The sequence below is a fragment of the Nansenia antarctica genome, assembly GCF_963989245.1.
Source record: "Nansenia antarctica genome assembly, chromosome: 19".
NCBI lineage: Eukaryota > Metazoa > Chordata > Actinopteri > Argentiniformes > Microstomatidae > Nansenia > Nansenia antarctica.
The window spans coordinates 24,495,534-24,515,533 of record NC_137692.1 but is presented as its reverse complement, the minus strand read 5'-3'; the positions used below and the strand labels follow the sequence as shown (position 1 = coordinate 24,515,533).

The following is a 20,000-nucleotide window of genomic DNA, read 5'->3' as shown; positions in this document are numbered from 1 at the left end:
AGCAGACAGGAGAAGCAGACAGTCGACTAGGAGAAGCAGACAGTCAACTAGGAGAAGCAGACAGTCAACTAGGAGAAGCAGAAAAGAAAAAAAGGGCACCTACTGCACAACATGGGACCCCATCAGTGCATCAGGGCAGCCAATAGGGCACATCTTTTAATTTTGCCACTCAAAAGGGCACTTTAGTGCGACGTTTTTCAACTGTGGGGGCACATGGTCAAGTTTAGACCAATGGAGGGGCACCAATAGGGCACGTCCTCTCATTTTTGCCACTCAAAAGGGCATTTTTGCCACTCAAAAGGGCACTTAAGACAGACGTTTTTCAACCATGGGAGCACCAGGAGGGGCAGTCGCCCCCCCTGCCCCCCCCCCCCCCCCCCCTGAGTCCGCCAGTGCTTGACTTGACAACCACAGGCTCAACCAGCCTCTGAGAAGTCCAGTCACACGTCTCTGCACCTCCACACTCACAGGTGTGCCTGTCGGCTGCTGGATACTGTTGGGGTTTCCCTTGATTATAGATAATGAGATAAAAGATAATTGATCCCCTCATTGATATTGACTGAAATGATATAATTAGCCCTCATTGGTGAAATGGTTTGGTGCTATATTGATTATTATTATTTTTTTAAATTAAGGTCATTACAATACTAGACATAACATCTTAAACTGTGGTAAATATTTTGGGCATTTAGCAGATGCCTTTATCTAAAGCGACTTACAACAAATATATTTGCCTAAGTAATGGAATCATCTATCCACCAGTCATAGCAGGAAATGTAGTCAATGCTCAGGCCATGGGCCATGTTAGGCAGTCGTAATGCTAGTTAAGCTTTTTTTTTATTTTAACCCATGAGTGCTTGGGGGATCTGCGAGCATATTCTCAGTTTCCTTTGAAGTCTTCCTTTTGGCCGTTGGACCATGGCCGTTTATTTCCCGAGCCGTCCTCTCCAACCCCGCTCTGAAACCCGCCAAAAGCTGTTTGCGTCCAGTAGCCATTACAGCTTTCTGATTTCTTTTTTTTTCAGACTTTTTTTTTTAGGGGGCGGCTGTGGCGCAGAAGGTAGAATGATCGCCGTCTAATGATCGCAAGGTTGGCAGATCGGCGGTTCAAGCCCCGGCTGGCCACATGTCAAAGTGTCCTTGGGCAAGACACTGAACCCCAAATTGCTCCCAGTGAGCGGGCCAGCGCCTTGCATGGTAGCTTGCCGCCATTGGTGTGTGAATGTGTGTGTGAATGGGTGAATGAGAGGCCGTTGTAAAGCACTTTGGATAAAGGCGCTATATAAGTGCAGTCCATTTTTTTTTCTTCATTTACCATCCTTCTATTGCAGAAATGCACTGCTTTCCTATTGGTCATTGCTTCTCCTTTACATTACTGCCAAACCACAACATCTTCTTCACACATACATGGTCGTGACCTGGGTAATTGCCTGGTCATGTTAAACTCTGATTGACAACGTGAACTTAGCCTGTCACTTGTCAGTCGAGCATTAGCTAAATATGGCGAGGTGCAAATATGACCCCGAGTATGTACACGGCTCACTTCAAGGATATGCCCCCAGTCCATCGCTGACACGCCAAACCGGTCAAGCTGGATGATGTTGCAGGCAGCATAAGTTCGCCACGGCGTCTCCAGACTCTGTCACGTCTGTCACGTGTGCTCAGTGTGAACCTGCTCTCATCTATGAAGAGAACTGACTTCCTACGGCCCTGTCCAGCTCTCCTCGTTTACATTTGTACATGTTTGGCATTTAGCAGACGCCTTATTCCAAAGCGACTTACAATCACCACATTTGAATACTAAGCATGTGAATCATCAATCCACCAGTCGTAGCAGGAAGAGTAATCCAGCTCAGGCCCGGGGCCATTGATCGAAGGAAAAACCTTCTTCTATCACCTTCTTCTAAACCTAGGTTGTTTTTTTTTACACTGGAGAAACAGAGAAACAGTACACAGGGGCAATAGAAGTTTTTAGGGACACAGTAGAGGGGAAAAGCGGGTGTCTTCAGGAGACGCAGTGCTGAGGGGCAGAAGATGTCTCAGGAGGAGCAGTTAAGGTGTAGCCTGAAGAGATGGTATCTCCTCTATGCTCTTGAGACTGTGCTGGGAGACACAGCAAACCTTCTTGCGACGGCAAGAAGTCAATCCTGGAGGAGCTGGACTACCTGTGCAACATGAGTGGGCTGCAGGTACCAGTAGTGACATCATGGGCACTAGCAAAATGCAAAACTAGAAAAAAATCAGGAGAGAGAAAATGGTCTGTGGCCACCACCTGCAAAACCATTTCCTGTTTTGCGGGGGTTGCCTTGCTGTTGCCTCTGTCCTGTTATCACTTTCATTTGTACCAAAACAGGTGAAATTGATTAACAATCATTTATGCTTCCTAACTGGACAGATCGATATCCCAGACGTTTAATTGACTTGGTGTTATACTGTGATGATTAAGTGTTTTGAGCAGTACCGTATATATGGATCGCACCGATAGGTGTTGTTGTTTTCCAACACTAGAAGAGTTAAACCAAGATATTCATGGTTGGGTCTGTAGTTCATATGGTCTGTAGTTCATATGGTCTGTAGTTCATATGGTCTGTAGTTCATATGGTCTGGTCTGAATCATTCAATGAGTAGAGAGATGACCTTCAGTGCCTGGCCATTGGTGCTATTCATGTGAAAACACGTATTTTCCAACTGTAAGGTTGTTATTAGTTACAGTAGGTATTTATATGTATTCTATTATGAATAAATGTAGCATACTATTGTCCTATTAGCAGACTATCATAGCAAAATACACAACAGCATTAAGGAATGAATTAACCTGGTCGAATAAAAGTGTGAATTAACAAATAAAACATTTGAATGAATCCATGAGTACACCAACCACAGCACAGTAGTCTATTCTATCCAAACCATAACCACTTACTGCCTTTGCTCCATTCTGCCAATTTGAACAGGGGGGGGCAAGGTGTTCCTCAACCTGCAGTGTTCCTCAATCCAGGTCCAGAAAATCAGGTGGGGGTCCACATGTGCATGTATTTTGTTCCTGCTTAGTACTGACACAACTGATTAAACAAATCAAGGGTTTTATGTCAAAGCCATCAGCTGACCTGTATATGTGCTTGGCTAAAACAAATACAGAAAACAAAACCTGCAAACCCTGTCCCCCTCCAGGATCATGATTGACTGAAGCACACCGAACAGAAAGGTGACCATAACAGAGGGCCACAATATGAACTTAGTTGGTAGATTTGGCGTTAGAAGAGGGTGTATAACCAAGATTTGCAACCTAAACGTTGCAGTTTCAAGTCAGCTTTTGGGCAGTTTTGGGGGCAATTTTGACAAAAGTGTACTTTACTGTTTTCGTTCTCTAATTATTTTTGTGAAGGCTTGTTGCTATTGCTAATGGTTGATAATAGTGTTAGGGAGTAGTTCTGACGAAGTAAGACCTTAAGCTACCATGGAAACGGAAGCATATTATGACGTGTTCAAATGGTTCCAATGGTTAACAGTAATAATAATAATAATAACTTTTATTTGTAGGCCTATAGCAAATAACAGTAGAGAAACTGTACAGTGGGGTAGAGGGGATGTAGATGTCTCAGGAGTATATATAATATAGGAGTATAAATATCTATCCTTAGATTAGATCCTCAGTATATTACTCTGTCTGATATGTGTATGAAAGTGTGCTGTTATTCTAAATACAATTTGAATGCTGCAATGTTTACTGTGCAATCTAGAACTTCCATTGACTGCAATGTATAATGTCTGCTTGAGTGCATTATGACTTCAAATGGAATATTTAGAATGTATGCAACATTCTGCTTGATTTGCAATCAAATGAATGATGACAAGTCAATCGATCGAGCCCCTCCCTAGAATGGCGAAGCTATCCTCACAGGTTCTTGAAGTCATATTGCGCTTGAGTATGGCGCCCTCTAGTGCCCTGTCCTGTACATGACTGTCACACAGTAACAAACTCTGCTGTAGCCTTCTATTCATGTTAAAAAGTCAGTATTGGATTCAAGTAATTAAGCAGACACTTTTATCCAAAACTAACATATAGCACAAAGGGTGCATTCATAATATTGACTGATGTCCAACATGAATAGGTCCCCAAATGAGCTATGTGACGTATAACAAATATTTTACTCTACAATGTGGTAATTCAGGCCTTAAAAACTTTTTTTCAGTTTTCAGTGATGCAACACAGCAGACACAGAAGGAGAAGACGGGGACTGTAGACACATTGCAGGTTAAAGGATAAAAGTGTTTCAAGTGTAGTAAAAAACAGAAGGTATCCTACTCGTCATTGGAGGTGAAAGAGAGAAACTGACCTCTAAACTGAAGTCACTCAGTCCCAGGGACCAGGCCACAAACGTAGGCGTCATCATAGATCCCAATTTAACTTTCTATGCCCACATCAGGATTGTGACCAAATCTGCCTTTTTTTCTGAGTGGGGCAGTCCCACTCATATTTTTTATTTTTATTGACAGATACAGTAGAGATTTAGACAGGAAGGATGGGTGAGAGAGAGAGGAGGGATGACATGCAGGATATGTCCGGCCGGAATCGAACCGGGGACCCTGCGGTTACATGGTCAACGCTTAACCCGCTACGCCACCTAAGCGCCCCCAAATGTGCCTTTTATCCCTTTATCCCAAAATATTGCCAGAGTACATCCGTCCGTTTTTCTCCCAGGCCAATACTGAGAAACGAATGAAAGGGAAAAATGTGGGTGGTTGATGAACCAGTTGCAGCCCGGTGGAAACGTCTGTTGTCCCAGATGACAACGTACCTGGACTGCTCTGGGTTATCCATCTGCTCGGCTGTATTGTGTATTGAGTCCAGGAAAGTGACGAGATGGGCACTATTAAAAACGTTAGTTCCTGATCCTCAACTCTCAAACTCTTCTGAATGGGGTTGGGTGCAAGAAGGAATGGAATGGCAGCCACTTTGGACCACATTACCAGAGGCCTCACAGAGCTGCTATGAACTGATCCATTGTGGTGCAAGAAAGGTGCAATATGAGCTGCAAGTGCAGAAAGGCCCTTAAGTGCACTGACCGTTGCTCTTGTTCAGGAGACTGCTAGGTGGACAATGACACATTATTAAAAAGTTGCTCTTCCAAATATTTGTATTCTATTTTGTGTTGGAAGTACTAGACATAATGCAAGAAACAGACCAGTATTCTTGCTAAAATTGAAGTCGTGCCTAACCACCCCGCTAGCCGTGCCGATATCCACGATATACCACGGCTTCTCGTTCCATTAAGGCCAATGCACACGGCGTGCGATTTTGTCGCACCGCCGAATTCGATTACATTGTTTTTAATGCATCTCAATGATGCATTGCGATATCACGATGCGAAATTGTCACACGACAACATTCGATTCTCCATTCACATTCATTCATTCATTGGTGTGAATTGAGAATCGAATGTTGTCTTGCGACAAAATCGCACGCCGTGTGCATTGGCTTTAAAACCCAAATGTGCGACAAAATCGGGGCCGTGTGCATTGGCCTTATGTACTATGTTATAAGAATGTTGCATACATTCTAAATATTCCATTTGATGTCATAATGCACTCAAGCAGACATTATACATTGCAGTTAATGGAAGTTCTAGATCGCACAGTAAAATTCTAGAATGGTTTTCAGAAATATTTCACTCCTGAAAATTAGTGACATTTTGTTTAGAGTCTACCTGACACCAGAGGTCAAATCTGAAGTTTACAGTCTATAGAAACACTGGACAAAATGTCATGCTTTAGTCATAAAATGTACAATTGTTAAGCCTATCAGCCTAACTAACATGCAGGTTAAGGTGGGACAAGAGAAACATGCCAATTTAGGGGGTGCTCGAGAGTTATTGTGTTATGGTATTTTTAAGAATATTTTGGAACCACTGGCGGACTCAGGGGGGGGCAGGGGGGGCCCCTCCTGGTGCCCCCATGGTTGAAAAACGTGCCCTTTTGAGTGGCGAAAATGAGAGGATGTGCCCTATTGGCTGCCCCTCCAATGGTCTAAACTTGACCATGTGCACTGATGGGGTCCCATGTTGTGCAGTAGGTGCCCTTTTTTTCTTTTCGCCCCCCCTGCCCTTCAAACAGCCTGAGTCCGCCACTGTTTGGAACTACTATTTTTTCTACAACTATATTTACATTTTTGTCTCAGGACAAGTATAATTTAAACAACAAGTGCATGTTTTAGTATTTTGGATTATTCGAAACTTGTGGGACAGAAAATGTGGAGCCCCGGATGCCCAGGCCTAACCACGTCACTACCCATCAGTCATCTCTCTTCACTTCATTCACATTCCTGTCTTTTCTGGCTTTTAACAACTCTTAATATCTAAATTGATTGTTTTTTTGTATTGAATTAGTCTTTGGGGTATTTGCTATGTTGTAACATAGCCTACTGTACCTCCTGATGTATCTCTGCCCATTTCTGAAGACAAAGAAGGAGACTGGGAACCCTGGCCTCCTGCCTGCTGTCTCTAGTGGCATGGCAGCAGCTCCCTGCTGACTCATACTGAACTACGGGACAAACAGATCTCTTCTCATACTCACAATAATCCACACACACACCAGCACAGACAGACACGCAGGCACACACACCAGCACAGACAGACACACATGCTCACACACATTTGGGAAATACATGATATTATGTAGAATATATCACTGCCACTTGTGCCTTATTGCTTTAATAATATCCTGTCCTTCCTCACGGCCCTAAGGAATGTAAGACCAGAGGTTCTGGGGAAGGTTCTGGAAGGGCTTTTTGATATCCGGTGATACATTCCTCCTCTCCTTTACCTCTAAGTCGTCTTCCTGGAAATTTGAGTTTTCCTGGGTGCTTGAAAGTGTCATATAACCTATTGACTAGATTTAACAATCTAGGAGGAATGTCATAGCTATCTCTAGGACAAATGGCCACTGTTGAGAGATAAATGCGTTTGTTGAAGGTAGCCTATAGACACTTTTTTGGCTGACAAGCAAAGACACTGACTGGGGCCAATGAAGGCATAGATGCATGAGTCATCATTGAGTGTTTTTTGGTTGTATTGATGCAGAATTATTTAGGGCCTTCACATTCATTCACACATTTCCGGATGCATGACATGGATGGAGTGAGTTTTCTTTCTTTCTTTCTTTTTTTGATTGTCATCCGACCTAGCCGCCTGTATTGAATAATACAGGCCATACCATTTAGTTGAATTTTCAACAAATAAACTGTAGCTTTTGATATGTTGGGCTACTAGGTGGCTCCAATCTCTAGTCCAACTGGTCCCTTATTGATCTCTACAGAATCGATGTGTTCCTGTTCTGAACTTTGGAAGAACAGCCTGGGGAGATTATGGTAATGATCCATTTATCACCACCCATGAGCCAGTTTCGAGCGACTCTAATTGCGACACTCGTCTCACACTCTCCCTATTAGATCATCTCCAGAATTAGGAAAGAGGAGGGGAGGAGGCTGGTTGATCCAACATATTTGGAAGGGAGTGTCTCTGTGTCTGCCTGTGCATTCGGATTTAAACAGCAGAACTGTTTCTGCAACTTTTTCTGCAAGAGGAGCGTTTTTAAAAGTTCGCAGAGAGAGATCGGTTCAGTTCTACTGCCGAAAGGATCGCTGCCTGCCATGGCACTTGATCTAAACATGTTTCGCGTTGTTTTAATCGCATCTGTGCTTTTGCAAACTGCGACATCGAGCAACTTCAATGAATCGTAAGTAGGGTTAGGGCAGTTCAGAGATATTGAGCGTCAAACTGTTTTACATTCCATTATGTTTTGTGAGATGGAACCTTTGTATTTTATTAATTACTAACTCAAAAAATGTCAACATTTAAAAAATAAACCACACCACACAGGCATTAATAAACACCTAATGGATCAGATTATGTAAAAAAAACTCAATTTTGACAAAAGTGGAGATAGAACCTTATAATTCTAACGTCACGATTTTATGAAGTAGATAATAGAGAAAGCACAGAGGAAGAAGCGGAGGCTACGTGCGTCTGGAAGAGTCTGTTTGTTAGTTAGTTTGTTTGTTTGAGTTTGTTTGTTGTTTCATCCTTGGGATTTATTTATTATACTGTAGAGAGGCGCTCAATGCAACTGTCTGCTGTGCGTTTGACTTGATGTGGGCTACAGGTGGTGACCTGGGCTGTACCTGCAGAAGGCTTTTATAAAGATATCTATGACTATCTATTTATATCTATATCTATGACTATCTGGATGTTTAATTTAACGACATTATAGAAGAGGTATGGCCTCAGGGACATTGCAACAATTATGCAATCACTCATGACATGGTGTACAATATTGTTCTCGCGCTCTCTGTTGGAGGTAGATTATTATCCTTAAACCTTAATATGTTTCACAATATTATGTTTGGGGTTGCAAGTCCTCACAACTTAATATGACGCATCATAGGTTAAAATGGACAGGTCAGATTTTTTTTTCCCAAGTATTTTTATTCAAAAGTTACATAATACAATATGATTAAACATGTTGATTTTCATTTTTTTTTCTGACAGGTCAGATTTAACCATTATTTCTGGTATTTTTACAGGTTGTCACTTGTCATGTTGAGGCCAAGGTTTCTTTTTATTCAGATGAATTGTCGCTTTGTTCCACTGTCCTCCTTCCATGTAGCCTACCTACTCCCAGAGACAGAACAGGAAAAACAACTCATTACTATTCTCAACCACACCGTTCTAAAACAGAATTAACAGAGAGAGAGTGCTTAATTTCTCATTTGCTGGCCTCTTGTGTAGGCCAAACAGCCAAACACAGCCAAATCTAATTTCCCCTACTTTACTAGTAGTATAGTATAGTGGATAGTGTATATAGCCTTTATTTATGTAAACCAGCTCTTTTCCCTTCTTGTTTTTAGTCTTTTTTCCAAGCACCAGGGGAGCCCCCCCTCTACTAAATGTCGTTGTATGGTACCTGTACTGTATTAATGACAATAAAGACCATTCATTCATTCATTCATTCAAAACATTAAGGGTGTATGTCTGAACCACCAAGGGAGAGAAGAAAAGCAATAACGGTGTATGAGAGACTGTTATTGCTCCAAGAAGTAATAATGGGTATTTTCAATGATTTGAATCTTTGAAATCTCAATTGATCCACTCTCTAATCCAATTGAAATTGACCAAATTGAAGCTGCAGCTTGCTAAGCTTCATTGATGCTGGCTCTGAAGACCCATCTCTTCAGGTTACACCTTAACTGCTCCTCCTGAGACATCTTCTACCCCCCAGCACTACGTCTCCTAAAGACACCCGCTTTCCCCTCTACTGTGTCCCTAAAAACTTCTATTGCCCCCCTAGTACTGTTTCTCTGTTTCTCCAGTGTCAAAAAAAACAAAAAACTAGGTTTTAGAAGAAGGTGATAGGAGAAGGTTTTTCCTTCTATCAATGGCCCCGGGCCTGAGCTGGATTACTCTTCCTGCTACGACTGGTGGATTGATGATTCACTTGCTTAGTATTCAAATGTATTGATTGTAAGTTGCTTTGGAATAAGGCGTCTGCTAAATGCCAAAAATGTAAATGTAAATGAAGACAACCTCTCTGGGTAGTCTCTTATCTCTACTCTTGTTCTGTGTCTACCTGCAGCATCTACCTGGTGACGGTCAGCTCCCAGGTGGTCGGGGGCAGCTCGGAGACGCTGTGCGCTCAGGTGCACCAGCCCACGGAGCCTCTCTCACTGAAGGTCACTCTGGAGATGGAGGGAGCGGCCAACCTCACTCTACTGGAGGAGTCACTCCAGGACATCACTCAGGACTTCTATCGCTGCACACCTTTCCAGGTAGGTGTGTGTGTGTGTGTGTGTGTGTGTGTGTGTGCGCGTGTGTGCGCGTGCGCGTGTGTGTCTGTGTCTGTGTGTTAGCATGTCTGTCTGTCTGTGTGTATGTGGTCGCTGTTTACTTAATTAACACTCTGACCGGACTCATCAGCGATAACAGTAACTGACACTTTGAACCTGGTGTCTGTGTTGTTATGCAACAATGTGCCTCGCTCCATATTGATCTGCTCTTAGTGGAGCAGACAGTGCCTCCCATCTGTTGTCAGATGTGCAGTAGATTTAAACAGTGATTTTACTGTTCCTCTACTGGTGATTCTCGCAGCCAAATCAAATACTTTTTTTTGCCAGAAGGCAAACTACCTGCATTCCTCTGACACACTGAGTGCCCCCAACCCCCCCACACACACACAACCTCTCCTTTCACAGACTTGGATCGCTATGGTTGCATAACACCAGTTGCATTAACACTAGAACAGCCGTGCCTTTTTTACCTACTAAAAGAGCCGCCTCGCCCCCTCTTTACAATGGGAAGCTGCTACTTACACACAACGACCACTAGTTGGCCTACACTAGAACAGCCTCGAGGTGCCTGACTGACTGGGTGGTTTAACACTAGAACACCACGTCACCAACTGTCAATCTTATTTCAAATTTGAAAGTGACAGTTGAATATAAGTGACAGTTAAGCTCTGTCTGTCACTAGAACAGCCGAGCCTTTTTATCTACTAAAAGAGCCGAAAGATGGCTCGATCGAGTGCAAAGATATAACCTTTTTCTTAACTCACTGACCCCTTATGTCTGTTCTAGTGTTTAAGTTGCAAAAAAACCTATACCAGAGATGCTTGTGAAAGATTTGTGAAAGATTGTTTGTGAAAGAAGTTGCTTGTGAAAGATATGCATCCGTGCATGTGAGAAGTGGATGTGTCAAAGGTGTCTTGTTGCTTCACTCAAACAGACACACTAACTACAACGATTTCATCAGTTAGAACACATTGATTTTTCTAAACGAAACGTGGTTTTTGGTTGTAATCAGTCATGTTCTGACTAGTCAAGACCTCTGTTGCTGATCGCTTACGGTACACTGCGTTATGCAAAATGACCCAACCTGAAACAGCCGTACTAGCAGTTATCTTAATCCTACTAACTCTGCCTCGGAGTTGATCTGCCTTTGACAATGGGTCCCTTGTCCTCAAACCTCTCTCTCTGTCAGAGGGCTAGAGCTGTATGGCTGTAGGAAGTGTCCATATGTCATCATATACATGTCAGAGGCACGGCTGTGTCCCCTAACATCACAACCCATAGTCCTAAGAGGGGGAATAGAGATGAGTCATATTGCATCACAATGTACTGTGCATCATATTCGGTTGTTAAGTCTGACGTCAAACGTGACGTTTAGCAATTTCCGGGTCCAAACCAGAAATTCCCTGCACCAGAGTGCAATGTGTTCAAACGTCTTAGTTTTTTGTTAGGACCCTAGCAGCGGCGTTTTGGATGAGCTACAGTTTACGAACAGCTCCTTTAGATAGGCCTGTTAGTAGACCAGCTCCTTTAGATAGGCCTGTTAGTAGACCAGCTCCTTTAGATAGGCCTGTTAGTAGACCAGCTCCTTTAGATAGGCCTGTTAGTAGACCAGCTCCTTTAGATAGGCCTGTTAGTAGAACAGCTCCTTTAGATAGACCTGTTAGTAGACCAGCTCCTTTAGATAGGCCTGTTAGTAGACCAGCTCCTTTAGATAGACCTGTTAGTAGACCAGCTCCTTTAGATAGGCCTGTTAGTAGACCAGCTCCTTTAGATAGGCCTGTTAGTAGACCAGCTCCTTTAGATAGGCCTGTTAGTAGACCAGCTCCTTTAGATAGGCCTGTTAGTAGACCAGCTCCTTTAGATAGGCCTGTTAGTAGACCAGCTCCTTTAGATAGGCCTGTTAGTAGACCAGCTCCTTTAGATAGGCCTGTTAGTAGACCAGCTCCTTTAGATAGGCCTGTTAGTAGACCAGCTCCTTTAGATAGGCCTGTTAGTAGACCAGCTCCTTTAGATAGGCCTGTTAGTAGACCAGCTCCTTTAGATAGGCCTGTTAGTAGACCAGCTCCTTTAGATAGGCCTGTTAGTAGACCAGCTCCTTTAGATAGGCCTGTTAGTAGACCAGCTCCTTTAGATAGGCCTGTTAGTAGACCAGCTCCTTTAGATAGGCCTGTTAGTAGAACAGCCCCTTTAGATAGGCCTGTTAGTAGACCAGCTCCTTTAGATAGGCCTGTTAGTAGACCAGCTCCTTTAGATAGGCCTGTTAGTAGACCAGCTCCTTCAGATAGGCCTGTTAGTAGACCAGCTCCTTTAGATAGGCCTGTTAGTAGACCAGCTCCTTTAGATAGGCCTGTTAGTAGACCAGCTCCTTTAGATAGGCCTGTTAGTAGACCAGCTCCTTTAGATAGGCCTGTTAGTAGAACAGCTCCTTTAGATAGGCCTGTTAGTAGACCATTACAATAATCAAGTCTACTGGAAACAAATGCATGGATGAGTTTTTCAAGGTCTTGTTTGGACATGAAACCTCTCATCATTCTTGTTATGTTTTTCAGGTGACAGTAGACTGATTTAGCTGCCACAAACTTGTGTTGAGTTCGCTTCATCGTGTTCATAAGCATTTGACGGAATCATTGAGAATAATAAATGTACGTCTTAGGTTTCACCCGTCCTCTATTCTTCAGAAAGCAAATAATCAGATGTGTGGCCATTCTCTGTCCTTCCACAATGGACTCTCACAGACCTTGTCCCATAGAGTCCCATAGAGTCCCATAGAGTCCCATAGAGTCCCATGTCTTTGTGTGCAGGGGCTGAGTATTACATACAATCCCATTATCTACACAAGTGGCTAGAGGATGATTTGTGATTCAGAGTAAAACAATTCTAACAAAACCTTTAAAAAACTCTCGTCCGTGTCACAGGTCCCGTCTGTGCTTGGTGATACCGTGGCCACCATCCATGTCACAGTCCAGGGGGACAAGGAGTCCATGAAGAAGAAGACCAAGATCCAGATCAGGCCCTCGTCATACATAAACATCGTCCAGACAGACAAACCGATCTACAAACCAGGACAGACTGGTAAGATCACGTTTTCTTTACATCTAAATGGCCCATGTGATGTGGCCTTGTAGATACATATTCTTCAGTGTTCATTTTAATGTTTATGATAAGAGTATGTTCCAGGACATGAACAAAATAGATTATACATGCATACAAGTAGGTATAGGTATAATAATAATAATAATAATAATAATAATAATAACTTTAATTTATATAGCGCCTTTCAAAAACCCAAGGACGCTTTACAAGGGGATGAAAACGGACAGACAAAACAGAAAACAAACTAAGCAAAAACTAAAACATTGACTAGGGGTCAAAGGCCTTGGAGAACAGATGGGTTTTGAGGGCTAGTTTGAAGGAGTCCAGGGTGGGGGCGTTGCGGATCACTGAGGGGAGGGAGTTCCAGAGGGTAGGTGCTTGTCCCTCTCTCTCTCTCTCTCCCTCTCCCTCTCCCTCTCCCCCTCCCTCTCCCTCTCCCTCTCCCTCTGTCTCTCTCTCTCTCTCTCCCTCTCCCTCTCCCTCTCCCTCTCTCTCCCTCTCCCTCCCTCTCTCTCTCTCTCTCTCTCTCTCTCTCTCTCCCTCTCTCTCTCTCTCTGTCTCTCTCTCTCTGTCTCTGTCTCTCTCCCTCTCTCTCCCTCTCTCTCTGTCTCTCTCTCTCTCTGTCTCTGTCTCTCTCTCTCTCTCTCCCTCTCCCTCTCCCTCTCCCCTCTCCCTCTCTCTCTCTCTCTCTCTCTCTCTCTCTCTCTCTCTCCCCCTCTCTCTCTCCCCTGCTTGTCTACTGTATGTGTATGTGTACTGAGAGAGAGCTGCTTGTCTCTGAATCGCATTTTGTGACTTTTGTTTTCCAGTCCAGTTCCGAATCGTCTCGCTGGACTCCGGTTTATTGCCCTATGATCAGACGGTAAGATGTCTTCTTTTGTAGCTTTGCATGTAAGAATCTAGAGAGGTCCGTAGTTTTATCAGTAGTTCTGAAATGTGTTCCCCCAGGTACTGTCCCCATATTTAGTGTGTATGTGTAACTGTTGAATGTACTTTTGTGTTTTTTTCTAGTACCAAACAGTGGAACTTCAGGTAAGAATAATTTAATCCAATCTACTGCTGTGTTGTAAATGCATTATGCAGTATAAATCAATCCAATAGAATTACTTGAATGAAAGAAAGAAATGACTCTTGTCAACCTGTTCTAACCTGCCTGCAGGACCCCAACTCCAACCGCATTGCCCAGTGGTTGAACCAATCGACCGTCAGTGGCATTCTGGACCTGTCCCACCCTACGACCCCCGAGGCAACGCAGGGCCTCTACATGATCACCACCTGGAACCAGAGGGGCGAGCAGAACAGCCAAAGCTTTGACATCAAAGAATATGGTAAGAGTGTTTTATGTCCTTTATGTCCTCTCACTGAAGGGTAAGGTTTTTTTAGTTTTTTTTTAACCTTTATTTTACCAGGCGAGACAATTAAGGGTTAGGGTTAAAACCACAATTAAATCCACAATTACATGATGCCACAAAACAACAATAAGCATTAAACACAGGCATGTAACACAAACGATACAACAAAAGCACTAACGGACATTAAGACTAGAATACAACAGTAAGCACAAAATGCAGACAGGCAACACAAGACAATACAATACAACAAAACGCACTGGGACACAGCCAAGCAAACACAACAATACAGCAATAAGCACTGAGACACGACCAATCAACACAGCAATACAACATGGACACTAAGACTGTCCTCTATGTCCTCTCACTGAAGCACTAAAAGTGTCCTCTCACACGCACTAAAATAAATACCGTACAAGCTTTACCTCCTCAATCAATCACATTTTCAATCAATCAAATGTCTTTGCATAGTACTTTTTATATAGACGAGATCTTATTAAATGTGTCAACATTTCGGTCTTCGGTGACCTTTTTTCAAGGCTTTGTTCACACTTGACATTAACTTGCCCCTACACCTGTGTAATAACACTGTAATAACACCGTTCTTACTCCAATAACACAATCCAATCACACGCTGTTGTACAGCACATTCATCATTGATTTGTAATTACATGGTAATAGAAATTAGTAGTTTACAATAATTATTTGAGTGTGGCTCGGATAGATTTGTTGAGGACAAGAATCCACACGTGTTATCGCTGCTCAAGAACAATCGTGTTTGAGTTGTTCTGGTAACCCGTTCTATGCAATTCATTTAATTGGGTCTTTGGTCTGGTGATGAAAGTGACTGTGAAAGAGTGATTCTTACATTTGTACTTTCTTTCTTTTAGTTCTGCCCAAGTATGAGGTGAAAGTTCACCTTCCCGACGTCATTACAATTCTAGACAAAAAAGCAACACTGAAGGTTTGTGGAAAGTAAGTGACTTCTTTTTTTTTACTTCGCACAATACTTTTTTTAAGAATTTGTTTACAGAATGTCCAGTCGGGACACTTGCGTTGTTTAAATACATAGTGTTTAAATACGTAGAGGTGAGCCCATAAGCTTCAAACCCCCCTGTATGTAGGTAAAACGAAGCTGGGCTGGTGGGTGGTTGGGGTGGTGGGTGGTTGGGGTGGTGGTTGGGGTGGTGGGTGGTTGGGGTGGTGGGTGGTTGGGCTGGTGGGTGGTTGGGCTGGTGGGTGGTTGGGGTGGTGGGTGGTTGGGCTGGTGGGTGGTTGGGGTGGTGGGTGGTTGGGCTGGTGGGTGGTTGGGGTGGTGGGTGGTTGGGGTGGTGGGTGGTTGGGGTGGTGGTTGGGCTGGTGGGTGGTTGGGCTGGTGGGTGGTTGGGCTGGTGGGTGGTTGGGCTGGTGGGTGGTTGGGGTGGTGGGTGGTTGGGGTGGTGGTTGGGGTGGTGGGTGGTTGGGGTGGTGGGTGGTTGGGCTGGTGGGTGGTTGGGGTGGTGGGTGGTTGGGGTGGTGGGTGGTTGGGGTGGTGGGTGGTTGGGGTGGTGGGTGGTTGGGGTGGTGGGTGGTTGGGGTGGTGGGTGGTTGGGGTGGTGGTTGGGGTGGTGGGTGGTTGGGGTGGTGGGTGGTTGGGCTGGTGGGTGGTTGGGCTGGTGGGTGGTTGGGGTGGTGGGTGGTTGGGCTGGTGGGTGGTTGGGGTGGTGGGTGGTTGGGCTGGTGGGTGGTTGGGGTGGTGGGTGGTTGGGGTGGTGGGTGGTTGGGGTGGTGGTTGGGCTGGTGGGTGGTTGGGCTGGTGGGTGGTTGGGCTGGTGGGTGGTTGGGCTGGTGGGTGGTTGGGGTGGTGGGTGGTTGGGGTGGTGGTTGGGGTGGTGGGTGGTTGGGGTGGTGGGTGGTTGGGCTGGTGGGTGGTTGGGGTGGTGGGTGGTTGGGGTGGTGGGTGGTTGGGGTGGTGGGTGGTTGGGGTGGTGGTTGGGGTGGTGGGTGGTTGGGGTGGTGGGTGGTTGGGGTGGTGGGTGGTTGGGGTGGTGGGTGGTTGGGGTGGTGGGTGGTTGGGGTGGTGGGTGGTTGGGGTGGTGGTTGGGGTGGTGGGTGGTTGGGGTGGTGGGTGGTTGGGCTGGTGGGTGGTTGGGCTGGTGGGTGGTTGGGGTGGTGGGTGGTTGGGCTGGTGGGTGGTTGGGGTGGTGGGTGGTTGGGCTGGTGGGTGGTTGGGGTGGTGGGTGGTTGGGGTGGTGGGTGGTTGGGGTGGTGGTTGGGCTGGTGGGTGGTTGGGCTGGTGGGTGGTTGGGCTGGTGGGTGGTTGGGCTGGTGGGTGGTTGGGGTGGTGGGTGGTTGGGGTGGTGGTTGGGGTGGTGGGTGGTTGGGGTGGTGGGTGGTTGGGCTGGTGGGTGGTTGGGGTGGTGGGTGGTTGGGGTGGTGGGTGGTTGGGGTGGTGGGTGGTTGGGGTGGTGGGTGGTTGGGGTGGTGGTTGGGCTGGTGGGTGGTTGGGCTGGTGGGTGGTTGGGCTGGTGGGTGGTTGGGCTGGTGGGTGGTTGGGGTGGTGGGTGGTTGGGGTGGTGGTTGGGGTGGTGGGTGGTTGGGGTGGTGGGTGGTTGGGCTGGTGGGTGGTTGGGGTGGTGGGTGGTTGGGGTGGTGGGGGTGGTGGGTGGTTGGGGTGGTGGGTGGTTGGGGTGGTGGGTGGTTGGGGTGGTGGGTGGTTGGGGTGGTGGGTGGTTGGGGTGGTGGGTGGTTGGGGTGGTGGGTGGTTGGGGTGGTGGGTGGTTGGGGTGGTGGTTGGGGTGGTGGGTGGTTGGGGTGGTGGGTGGTTGGGGTGGTGGTTGGGGTGGTGGGTGGTTGGGGTGGTGGGTGGTTGGGGTGGTGGGTGGTTGGGGTGGTGGTTGGGGTGGTGGGTGGTTGGGGTGGTGGGTGGTTGGGCTGGTGGGTGGTTGGGCTGGTGGGTGGTTGGGGTGGTGGGTGGTTGGGCTGGTGGGTGGTTGGGGTGGTGGGTGGTTGGGCTGGTGGGTGGTTGGGGTGGTGGGTGGTTGGGGTGGTGGGTGGTTGGGGTGGTGGTTGGGCTGGTGGGTGGTTGGGCTGGTGGGTGGTTGGGCTGGTGGGTGGTTGGGCTGGTGGGTGGTTGGGGTGGTGGGTGGTTGGGGTGGTGGTTGGGGTGGTGGGTGGTTGGGGTGGTGGGTGGTTGGGCTGGTGGGTGGTTGGGGTGGTGGGTGGTTGGGGTGGTGGGTGGTTGGGGTGGTGGGTGGTTGGGGTGGTGGTTGGGGTGGTGGGTGGTTGGGGTGGTGGGTGGTTGGGGTGGTGGGTGGTTGGGGTGGTGGGTGGTTGGGGTGGTGGGTGGTTGGGGTGGTGGGTGGTTGGGGTGGTGGTTGGGGTGGTGGGTGGTTGGGGTGGTGGGTGGTTGGGGTGGTGGTTGGGGTGGTGGGTGGTTGGGGTGGTGGGTGGTTGGGGTGGTGGGTGGTTGGGGTGGTGGGTGGTTGGGGTGGTGGGTGGTTGGGGTGGTGGGTGGTTGGGCTGGTGGGTGGTTGGGGTGGTGGTTGGGGTGGTGGGTGGTTGGGGTGGTGGGTGGTTGGGGTGGTGGGTGGTTGGGCTGGTGGGTGGTTGGGGTGGTGGGTGGTTGGGCTGGTGGGTGGTTGGGGTGGTGGGTGGTTGGGGTGGTGGGTGGTTGGGGTGGTGGTTGGGGTGGTGGGTGGTTGGGGTGGTGGGTGGTTGGGCTGGTGGGTGGTTGGGCTGGTGGGTGGTTGGGGTGGTGGGTGGTTGGGCTGGTGGGTGGTTGGGGTGGTGGGTGGTTGGGGTGGTGGGTGGTTGGGGTGGTGGTTGGGGTGGTGGGTGGTTGGGGTGGTGGGTGGTTGGGCTGGTGGGTGGTTGGGCTGGTGGGTGGTTGGGGTGGTGGGTGGTTGGGCTGGTGGGTGGTTGGGCTGGTGGGTGGTTGGGGTGGTGGGTGGTTGGGCTGGTGGGTGGTTGGGGTGGTGGGTGGTTGGGCTGGTGGGTGGTTGGGGTGGTGGGTGGTTGGGCTGGTGGGTGGTTGGGCTGGTGGGTGGTTGGGGTGGTGGGTGGTTGGGCTGGTGGGTGGTTGGGGTGGTGGGTGGTTGGGCTGGTGGGTGGTTGGGGTGGGTGGGATGACCAAAAAACGTACACACATAGCCAGTGGTTAACCCTAACCCAGCTATGGTGGAGTCTAGCATAACTGGGCTCTTAAAAGCTCTATACAAATAAAGTTATTATTATTATTATTATTATTATTATTATTATTATTATTATAGCCTGTCACATCCAATGTGACATGATTGATAGCTGTTTAAAGTTCTTAAATGTAAAATGGTAAAACATTAGGTTTGGTGTAAAATGGATGGCTCCACTCTCATATAGCTCCCCACGTGAAGTTAAACAACATTATATGCAAATAACATACCCAGCAGGGAGCTATGTGTCCGAGCTGACCCCTGTACCTGCTTTGCAGGGTGACCCACTCACTGTCCCCCCACACCACTCTCTGGATCAGGGGTCATTCTAGGGGTCATTCTAGGGGTCATTCAGGGGTCATAGCATTATTGACCTAAACTATTGACTATTATCCATGTATTACAACAACCTCTCCGCTGTCCTTCTCGTGGTATCGTGGGGCAGGTTCTTTCTTACTTAGCCCTTTAGAAACACATTTTCCTTCTGATCTCTAAGATCATCAGGACCCATACAATCATACAGAGCAGCAAACTACCTATGTTATCTGGTACTTGAGAATATTCTACCCTGTGAACTATTCTACAATGAATCCGTCACCGCTTTCCTGCACTTCGTGACGTTAGAATTAGAAGGTTCTATCTCCATTTTTGGTCAAAATTGAGTTTTTTTTACATAATCTGATCCATTAGGTGTTTATTAATGCCTGTGTGGTGTTATTTTTAAAATGTTGACATTTTTGAGTTAGTAATTAATAAAATACAAAGGTTCCATCTCACAAAACATAATGGAATGTAAAAACGTTGACGCTCAATATCTCTGAACTGCCCTAAACAGAGATAGAACCTTATCATTCTAAACGGAGATAGAACCTTATCATTCTAAACGGAGATAGAACCTTATCATTCTAAACGGAGATAGAACCTTATCATTCTAAACGGAGATAGAACCTTATCATTCTAAACGGAGATAGAACCTTATCATTCTAAACGGAGATAGAACCTTATCATTCTAAACGGAGATAGAACCTTATCATTCTAAACGGAGATAGAACCTTATCATTCTAAACGGAGATAGAACCTTATCATTCTAAACGGAGATAGAACCTTCTCATTCTAAACGGAGATAGAACCTTCTCATTCTAAACAGAGATAGAACCTTATCATTCTAAACGGAGATAGAACCTTATCATTCTAAACGGAGATAGAACCTTATCATTCTAAACGGAGATAGAACCTTCTCATTCTAAACGGAGATAGAACCTTATCATTCTAAATGGAGATAGAACCTTATCATTCTAAACGGAGATAGAACCTTATCATTCTAAATGGAGATAGAACCTTATCATTCTAAACGGAGATAGAACCTTATCATTCTAAACGGAGATAGAACCTTATCATTCTAAGCTCATGAGATGTCAAGAAACCACCTCTTGGCTTTCTGCTAGAACACAGACTCATGTCTGCCACGATGATTATTGAGATCTGGTCCTTTTGAGTTGTTATTATTACTGATGAAATCCTCTGTTGGCTTATTGGTCTGCAGATACACTT

The 20,000-nt window shown here is 46.3% G+C and overlaps 1 protein-coding gene across 1 annotated transcript in view; it reads left to right on the top strand.

The window, feature by feature from the left end:
• Positions 1–7,663: 7,663 nt before the first annotated feature.
• The window catches only part of LOC308174027 (alpha-2-macroglobulin), a gene marked incomplete at its 5' end in the record, with an annotated part of 34,922 nt that continues 22,585 nt past the window's right edge, over positions 7,664–20,000 (top strand). The window contains 8 exons of the mRNA XM_080549080.1: positions 7,664–7,731; positions 9,628–9,820; positions 12,754–12,910; positions 13,741–13,793; positions 13,943–13,963; positions 14,091–14,259; positions 15,171–15,255; positions 19,993–20,000. The exon at positions 19,993–20,000 is cut by the window's right edge and continues 113 nt beyond it. Coding sequence (XP_080405206.1) covers positions 7,664–7,731; positions 9,628–9,820; positions 12,754–12,910; positions 13,741–13,793; positions 13,943–13,963; positions 14,091–14,259; positions 15,171–15,255; positions 19,993–20,000 — 754 coding nt within the window. The remainder of the gene's footprint in view (positions 7,732–9,627; positions 9,821–12,753; positions 12,911–13,740; positions 13,794–13,942; positions 13,964–14,090; positions 14,260–15,170; positions 15,256–19,992) is intronic.